Source organism: Arvicanthis niloticus, chromosome 20 (genome assembly GCF_011762505.2).
Source record: "Arvicanthis niloticus isolate mArvNil1 chromosome 20, mArvNil1.pat.X, whole genome shotgun sequence".
Lineage (NCBI taxonomy): Eukaryota > Metazoa > Chordata > Mammalia > Rodentia > Muridae > Arvicanthis > Arvicanthis niloticus.
The window spans coordinates 52,349,772-52,359,374 of record NC_047677.1 but is presented as its reverse complement, the minus strand read 5'-3'; the positions used below and the strand labels follow the sequence as shown (position 1 = coordinate 52,359,374).

The 9,603-nt window shown below is 32.7% G+C and overlaps 1 protein-coding gene across 6 annotated transcripts; it reads right to left on the bottom strand.

The window, feature by feature from the left end:
- Nucleotides 1-435: 435 nt before the first annotated feature.
- On the bottom strand, nt 436-8,537 carry LOC117724708 (olfactory receptor 2B11-like). Of its 6 annotated transcripts, XM_076916932.1 has the most exons (5): nt 8,404-8,537; nt 6,365-6,426; nt 5,229-5,283; nt 2,356-2,418; nt 436-1,620 (listed from the first exon to the last, which is right to left on the bottom strand). In XM_076916932.1, exon 5 carries the CDS (start codon nt 1,613-1,615, stop codon nt 662-664), a length of 954 nt encoding a protein of 317 aa, XP_076773047.1. In that variant the 5' UTR covers nt 1,616-1,620; nt 2,356-2,418; nt 5,229-5,283; nt 6,365-6,426; nt 8,404-8,537; the 3' UTR covers nt 436-661. The 6 variants fall into 6 exon arrangements, with proteins under 6 accessions (XP_076773047.1, XP_076773045.1, XP_076773046.1 ...); XM_076916930.1 differs by lacking the exon at nt 2,356-2,418; XM_076916931.1 differs by lacking the exons at nt 2,356-2,418; nt 8,404-8,537 and adding an exon at nt 6,804-6,959.
- Nucleotides 8,538-9,603: the final 1,066 nt, after the last annotated feature.

Genomic DNA, 9,603 nt, shown 5'->3' with positions numbered 1-9,603 from the left:
ACCAACCAAGGAGTACACACGGAGGGGCTCATGACTCCAGTCGCATAAGTAGCAAAGGGTGGCCTTGTCAAGAATCAACTGGAGGAGAGGCCCTTGTTCCTCAATGCCCCAGTGTAGGGGAAATTGAGGGCAGGGAGGCAGGAGTGTGGGTGGGTGGGGAAACACCCTCATAGAAAAAGGGGGGATGAGACAGGGGGTCTTGCAGGAGGTGAAAACTGAGAAAGGAGATAATATTTGAAGTGTAAATAAAGAAAATATTCGATAAAAAGAAAACTGTTTTTCTCTTATTGATTTGTGTTAAATTTCAAAGGCACATCTAAATGTCCCAGTTTAGTCTCAAAAATATTCCCAGACTGTTCTTTATCAGTAAAGTCACTTTCTTTTTTTCTCATTGATTCAAGATTTATACTAGTAATGTTTTATTAAACAATTAGCCACAGTTATTGTATATTTTAATATCATTGGACATTTTTCTTTATTTAAACATCAAACACTTCATCCTAATTCATATATAAAACTCACAATGCTACAATAATAGAAATGAGAAAAGTCTGGCAAGAAGGCCATATTCTGTGGACCTGGAATATATGACAATTATTAGAGAAGCTGATATAAAATTTCTACAAATATTAATTTATTTCATTTGATACCAAAGGATTTTTTACTTTGAACTGAAAATGTTTCTCAGTAGCTTTTTTAAGGCACCCTTTACATCCTTGTTTCTTAAGGTATAGATGAAGGGATTCAGTGTAGGAGTTATAACTGCATAAAAGAGAGCCATGAACTTGGGTTGGTCCCTTGTGATAGATGAAGAAGGCTGAAGGTACATGCTCATACCTGGACCATAAAATAAAGAAACTACAATGAGATGAGAAGAACATGTCCCAAAAGCTTTTCTCCTTCCTTCAGAAGATTTAATTCTAAGTACTGCACATCCAATATTAACATAAGAAGCAAGAATTAAGCACAAAGGAACAATCAGGATAAAAATGCACACCACAGAAAGTGCTAGCTCATTAGACTCTTTTTCACCACAGGCAGTTTTTATGAGAACTGGGATTTCACACAATAAATGATCCAGTTTATATGTGCCACACAATGGCAGTTGTAATGTAAGTGTAGCCTCAGAAAAACCAAAGATCACGCCAGTCAGCCACATAATAGACACTGACAAAATACAGACTCGTTGACTCATGATGACAGTGTAGTGGAGAGGTCTGCAGATAGCCACATATCGATCAAAAGACATGATAGCCAAAAGCAGACATTCTGTGCCTCCCATTATGTGGAAGACATAAAGTTGAACAACACACCCAATGTAACTAATGGTTTTTCTGGAGCTTCCTAGGTTAAACAGCATCTGAGGCACAATGCTTGTGGTGTAGCACATGTCCAGAAAGGAGAGATTTGTGAGAAAAAAATACATGGGGCTGTGGAGCCGAGGGTCTAAGGTGGACACCAGAATGATGGCGATGTTTCCCATCAAAGCCATGGGGTATGTTATCAGAAGAGTAACAAAGAGAGGGAGTTCCAGCCAAGGATGGTCAGCAAAGCCCAGTAGGATGAATTCTTTTGGGTGGCTTTCATTGGTTACAGCCATTCTCCTTTGATTCATTTTACCTACAGTTTAGAAGTGGCACGTTAATTTAAAACAATAGATACATAAAATAAAGAAAAATTATTGAAAACTGAGAGAAGTGCCAGTCACATACAAAGATAAATCCATAAAATAACAGTAGTTGGTTGTTGTTGGGCTCTGGAGAGTGCTTACTGTTTTTCTAGAAATCCAAATATGTATTCCCAGTACCCACAATGAGTGTAACACAACTACCTGCATCTCCAGCTCCAGAGAATAAAATACCCATTTCTGTACTTGTGTGGACACACCCCCATAGGGGTACACATAGGCATAAATTAGGTAATAGGAAAAATTAGAAGACAAACTCTACCTTTAATAACATAAACTCTAAAAGCCAAGAGTATGGCATGCTGTACTTCAATTCCTTAATGAAAATTTCTGCCATATTAGGATACTCTATCCAGAATATTCTTCATAAGTAAAGTACAAACAATCCATGATAAACACTAAAGAAATGTCTGATCATGAAGCCACCTAACTCTAACCCTAACCCTAAACCTGCTACAGAAGAGTCAAGAATTCTACCCACAGATTAAAACAAACAAACAAACAAACAAGCAAGCAAAAACAACAAAAATCTCATGACTGTGAATGTACTGAAAAGAATGCATCTCAGTGGTAAGGTAATAAATACTAGTATAAAGATTATAGAACCAAAGAAGTAAAGAAGAACCAAACACTACACAAATGAAAACGTAATAGGAAGTCATACATACCTTTCAGAATTAAGTAAGAGTTAATAATCTCAACCTTCCAATTAAAAGGCAGAGACTACCAGACTGGAATGAGATACAGAAAGCAATTATTCATAGCATGTAAAACACAAACAAACAAACAAACACATCCCATTTGCAAAGGCAAAGAGAATAAAAGTGAAATTACAAGAAAAATGGATTCTAAAAGCAAATAGTATTAGTGATAAAAAGAATACCTTTGTATTAATAAAAAAAACAATCCAACAGGAGTGCCTAAAATTCATGAGTAACGAATCATACAGAAAACGTTAGCATATCCAATTTCAGTAAGGAGTACTGAACTAAAAGAGATGAACAGATTCTAATATAACAGTAGGTGATTATGTTATCAATAATAGATAATAATAATCATTCAGGCAAACAAAACAAACAGAAAACAAACAAGCGAACAACCCAGTAGAGACAAATTCTAATTAAATTAAACAGAAAAAAGCATGCCTTTTTTGTTGTTTTTGCTGTTTGTTTATTTATACTTTTGTTTGCCCCTACCCCAACTAAGGCAGGGTTACTTCAAGTAACCCGGGATGTTCTGCAACTTTCTTTGTAGACCTGGCTGGCATCAAACTTAGAGACCTGCCTGCCTCTGCCTCTTGAGTATGGGGACTAAAGAAATTAACCAACACTATCCAGCAGCATGTAAATAAATAAGTAAATAAATGAATTAATCTTCTGTATATTATAAGATTATAATGAAATATAATGTAGATCAGCAGATATAGACCTGCAGAAAATGTATAAAACATATATAAAGTAAACAATGTATCCTTAAATGATGAGTATTATTATTGAAGAATTTAGAAAGTAATTTAATTTTTCCCTAAAATTACATGAAAAAACAAATACAACATTAGCCAAAGAGGCAGAATGAAAATTTTTATGAGATTATAGCTGTTGTTGGTCTGCATTTAAAGAAATACAAATGTGTTCTAAATAAATTACCTATTAAGATACATAAAGGGTTTAAGTAAACAAGAACTACAAATATCAAAATTATTAGAAGAAAAGGGATAAAAATAGGGCAGAAATGCTTTGAAATTGATAATCCAAAATAAAGGGCACATAAAACAGCTGAAACATTGAAAATATGTTGTATACTGTCAAAAACTTTGCCAAACCAATCAAAGCAATTTGTGTCTCCAGTTTTTCTTTTAGTTAGTTTAGCCAAGTTTTTGACAGTGTAGTGCATATTTTCAATGTTCCAACTCTGTTTTATAGACCCTTTATTTTTGTCCCTTCTTTTTCAGCATTTATACCCTAGTTTTTATTGTCCCTTTTCTTTTAAATTTGGTATATGTAGCTCTTATACACAAATTGCTTCAGATAAAGTGGTGTTAGAACAGTTATTCCTAAAATTCAGAGCACTATTAGGCAATACTTTGAAAAAAAATGTAATCTCCTATTAATTTGAAAAATCTACAAGAAATCCAAAGCAAACCCATGAACAGATAGAGCTGAAGCAAGATTCAACATGAAAAACTAAAGTGGTCAATAAAAGTGAGAGTAAAACAGTAAATCTGCCAATGTAACAAAGATCAAGACTGAATTTATTTATTGATAATCCTACAGATCTTAAGAGACAGACCATGTCCAATGTTTTTCAAAGTAGTTAACTAACGAGAAATGCAGGAAGAGTAAAACATGTATCATGTGACTCTATTAATACCTGGATATTCAAACAAGCTCAGAACAAACAAAAAAGAGGAAACACAAACATCATGATCGAGTAGGATTCACTGTAGAAAACTTAAGATGGTTCAACATATAAACTAGTCAATATAATATGACATATAAGCAGGAATAAAGGGTAGGAATCACATTGTTATCTCAATAAATGCATAAAATTATTTTGAGAAAAACATAATGTCTCTTAGTAGTACATGTACAAAAGGCACCAAGAATACTACACCTAACCTCAACCGAATAAAAAAAAAGTTATAGTGTGCAAATAGGTAGACAACATTTTACTAAACTTGAAAAATCTTAAAGCATCTTGCATAATACAAGATATAAAAGAAGACTTTTTACTGTCACTTTGAACATTGTGGTTGAAATCTTGGCCAGATAAGTAAAGAAAAGATAATACAAAACAGTTTACAAATGGGAAATAGAAAATAATCAGACTATTTTTCAGATAATAGGAACCCATAATTATAAAGTCCTAAAGATTCCACCAAAACTCTTATATATGATAAACACTATTAAAATGTAGAACAATGCAACCTGAACATGCAGAAAATATTAACTTTTTCTTTTATTCTTTTTAACCCCCCTCTCTCTTTATGGGTGTATATAGGGATGTTTAAATGTGTGCAGATGCATATGTGTGTAGTGTAAGAGTGTGTGTGACAAGTTTGTGAGGGTGGAAGAACAGGTTTGACACAGGAAATCATTTTTGATAATTGTTTTATTATTTTCATTGAGAGATAGTCTCCCAATCTAACTTAGAGCTAGTTAATATGGTTACTATCCCTAGTCAGATATTTCTGGAGATCCCATCTCCAAACTGGAATTAAAGGTAGAATGCTACTTCTATGTGGCATTCTCCACATTAGATTTTCTATAAAAAACAACAACAACAACAAAAACAAAAAACAAAAGAAACCCAGAAAATTCACCAAAAAAGAAGTAAAAAAGAGATAACATTCAAAGAATTACCTAGATATAAACTTAACCAAAAAATTAAAGATCTTTACAATAGAAACTTCAAGAAGTGAAGAAAGAAACTTTAGAATACAGTAAAAGGTAGAAAGAATTTTCATGTTTGTTAGATCAGCAGGATTTATGGTGTTAAAGTGGTGTGTCACCAAAAGCAATATAAAAATTCAATACAATACCCATTAAGTTCCAATAAGATTCTTCACAGGAATAGAAATAGCAGTCTCCAAATTCCTGTGGAAAACAAAATAGCCAAAGCATTTGTAAGCAAAAAGAGCAAATATAGTAATGTCACACTACCTGCTTTAAACAAGTTATAATTTATAATGACAAAACTGAATGGCACTGTGTCAAAAGCAAAAATATACACCAATAAAAGAGAATAGAAGATTTATAAAAACTTTAACTCAGTATTAAAGAAAAAGAAAATTATATCATCATAGGAAATGCATGAAGCTAGAAATGTTTGTGTTGAGTGAAATAAGCTGGTTATATAGATACAAACTCTGTATGATTTTAAAAATATGTGCAATATAGTAAAAGACCATATGACAGTAAATAAAGAACTAGTCATACAGGAGGGAGAAGGAGGAGGTAGGAAAAATAATAGGGAGGATGTATGTAACCAAAGTAGATTATATGGAATGACATTTTGAAATGTCTGATTTACAAGTTAATATACTCTAATGAAGAAGGAGTTAGCATAGTTCCCAGTGGCCAATCCAGCACATTTCAAATGTTTTTTAACTGTAGTTAATTGGCATCAGGAAAATCATTAGCATCTCAATTAAGCACTGAGAATTTATGAAAACCAACATGTGTTTTCTACGGACTCTTGAAATTAGGAATTTATAGTTTCAATATCTTACCATGTCATTTAAGACATTAATTAGTTTAGTATTTAGGCCTCTCTAATTATTAGTAGATTAGAGTAAATAAATAGTTAACTATCTAAATATGGCATCTAAAATTTTATTTGGAGGTGGATGGAAAATGAACTAAGGAGATTAAAAGTTTATTGGAGTCTTCAGCACACAGGGTAATTAGTAATTAGGTAAAATTACTGTCACTGTTCATACTCTTGATGGGCTTGCACACAACTGAAAGAAAGTATTCATAGTTTACTCATCAACAGTTTTAGGCTGACAAATCACTTTTGACAATTTCATGAAGAAGAGAAAGTAAATACTGTCTTTTGGTACCTTAAGAATGTGATCTGGGTAGTATAAGACCACCAACTGATTAGTAAGTTAATATTTTAGTAATTTTAGTAGATAAATTAGTAAATTATTTTGTCACTTCCATACCATCTTACCTCTTTACTTGAACAATCCCATCTGATAAAAGCTTTAGGCTATTATGACATGTGCTTCACACCTGAAAGAGAAGAACAATATACAAACAAATTTTTAATATTCTAATCTACATCCCAAAACCCTGTTACTATGCCACTTAGTTTTGATATTTGCAATGTTTTTTATAGATAAAAACTAAATAAATTATCTGGAATTGTAAAATAACAGCACCAGTAGCCAAGGTGTGTTTCCTGAATGAGGGTGACACATATATACTTCATTTAGCTGACATCATTCATGATTCTATGTTAAAACAATTTGAATTGAAAAAAAATCTTCCCTTAATTTTTTTTCATAATTGAAAATTGAATGTGAAATAAATTACAATGGGCTGTGGAGATAGCTCACTGAGAGCTGGTCATGAAAGCATAGTTAGGATTAAAGTTTAGTACCCAGTACCTGTGTTCAAGAAAGTTGAGTGTAATGGTGTGTACTTGTAATCTCAGCACTGGGGTGGTAGAAAAAGATAGATCTCTGAGATTTTCTGGTCAGCTGCACTAGGCGAACTGATGAACCCCCAGGTCAGTGAGAGATTCTATCTCATAATGCAAGGTTCATGGCTTTTAAAGAACAGCACAAGTGGTTACTTCTGTCTTCCACATGTGCATACATATAATCTCTCTCTCTCTCTCTCTCTCTCTCTCTCTCTCTCTCTCTCTCTCTCTCTCTCTCTCTCTCACACACACACACACACACACACACACGCACCCACACCTACCCACCCCACATACAAAGAATTTCAGTTTTTTTAAAACAAATTTTTAATAATTGCAGTTTTCACATACTATTAATAACAATGTAAGATGCATACTATTTGTTTAGCACTTTTACATTCACATTTAATTTTGTCAGCCACTGACTGTTCTTCCAGCTTTTTAAAGGGTATTTAATACTACAAATCTTCCTAGAGTTTACTATAATGGAACTTAAGAGTGGTGATCCCTCCATTAAGATGTTGACATCTTAATTTATTTTGTATTATACAAATGTTGTTCATATTATATAAGCTTAGTTTTGACCTGATAAATGCAAGAATAATCCTTGGCCATTTCATTTCTCTTGATATTTGTTTAGCAACCACACAGATGCCTCTAACTTGTGATTCACTCTAAGATGCCTTTATGCTCTTTAATTATATTATAATATCCCATTATTTTCATGCTCATATTCATTTAATTTTGCTTGTTATCTTATCCTTTTTGTATCTTCTGCTTTAAGTAACTTTCTATTTCATATCACTACAGAGATCTATTTTCTCACAAAATTTAGTCACTTTAATGATTTCTAGACTGCATTCATCTTAGGATCTTTGAACACCAGCTCATCTGTTTATTCTGGTGTCTCTCAGTCATACTTTGTTTTCATCACATGTTATTTAATTTAACTTATGACATTTATTAGATATATACAGATTTAAAGACCAAACACATTAATCATTTTTGTCTGACTCTAAAACCTATAAATAAAATCTCTGTCTCTGTCTTTCTGTCTTTCTATCTTTCTTACACACACACACCTACACCTAACCACCCATATGGAGAATCTATCATAGAAACTTTGACTATTTACTCAAAACTGATTCCTATGGTATATTTTAACAATTAAATAAAGACTGAACACTTTGTTCAAATATTCAGTACATGTTAAAAATTCTACTTGCTAAAGTTCATACAAATTTAAGATAAAGAGACTGAGAAAAAAATCAGAGGAAACTAGTTGTTTCTAAAACTACTGAACAAAGTATTTCTAGGTTTAGAGATTTCCTGAGGTGAAATATTGTATAACATTCATTTATGTAATTGATACAACTATTCATAGATGTTTCTATCTTCCCTAAGACCTCATGACTTTTGAAACAAAGTGTTATTTAACTTGCCTTGTTTTTATATTTTCCACTGGAGTGGAATTATGTAAAAATTCATTTAAATCTTTCATATTTTAGAGAACAGAGAAACTGTTATCTACAAGTGCATAATCAATCATTAATTTCATAACTTACTTTTATAGTTGACACAAGTACCATAGAACCTACAGCTAGCAGTAGAAAGTATCGACCATATGTTGTGAGTATACTACCCTATGCTTGCTGTGTATAGCCTCAAATATTGGAGGCTTTGTTTTCAACGAAACCATTCATTTATCTCTCTTGCAGGTGTGTTAGCACAGAAAATTCCTAAGGAAAGTACTCTCAGTGGAAATGCTTTTTAAGTACAATTAGCAGGTACTAAACAGAGGTTGGGAGATACTTCTGTTTTTAGACATGCTTTAAAGTAAACACATGAAAACTCACAAAATCCTTTATATAACTGTTACATTGAATGTAATTAAAATAAGTAAATTAATCAATGTATGAGTAAACAAGTCTTTGGAATTTACATAAGTATTTAAGTACCTTCATTCATTCTTAGAGAAGTTAATATAGTTTTGAAACAACTAAAGTTATAATTCAGGCTGTTGCTAAGACTAAGAGAAATATGAACACCAAGTTGGACAGAAATCTTTCATTTACAATTGTATACTGTCTACAAGATATGCTGGGGCAATGGTGTTACAAAACTTGTGGGAGTAACCAACCAATGACTGATTTAACTTAAGGGTCACTTCATGAGATGTATTCCGTATCCAACACTGCTTGATTGACTAAAAGATTGAGACAAAAAAAGAAAAAAAAGAAATTGAGTCAAGACAACCCTGAGACTTAAGATAAAATCACATAATACTGGTCTCAATAGAAAAAAATATGTAGTGAGGAAATGATTTCTAATGATATTTTACTATACTCATAAATAAATTCCTTGCTCAATTATCACCAGAGAATCTTATTCCTGCAGCAGATGGGAACATATAGAGACTCATAGATAGACACTATGTACAGAGTGAAAGGCCTTTCAACACTAAGCCCTAAAAGTGAAGTCTTTATCAACTTGCTCACTTCAGAGCTCAGAAAACATTATGGAAGTTGAGATAGAAAGAATTTAAGAGCTAGAGGAATGGAAGATACCAAGAAAACAAGGCCTTCTAAATCAAAATGAGCAAAACCTATATAAACTCACAGAGCCTGATTGGAGATTTGAGAAGTCCCTCATGGATGTCCACCAGGCTCTCTGCTTATATATCAATGCCTCCAGTTTAGTGTTTTTATAAAATTCCTCTGTGTGTCAACAAGTAGGTTCCTGATTCTCATGCCTTCTCTTGGGTT

Bases quoted from the DNA above. Each gene is read 5' to 3' on its own strand.
- LOC117724708 (XM_076916929.1), bottom strand. From the start codon at position 5,700: ATGTCATTCCATATAATCTACTTTGGTTACATACATCCTCCCTATTAT. The intron at 5,284-5,625 runs GTATGACTAGTT...TGTTTTCCACAG, and splicing joins ACCTCCTCCTTCTCCCTCCT to GAATTTGGAGACTGCTATTT. The intron at 1,621-5,228 runs GTATTGTATTGA...TCTAAACTGTAG, and splicing joins ATCTTATTGGAACTTAATGG to GTAAAATGAATCAAAGGAGA.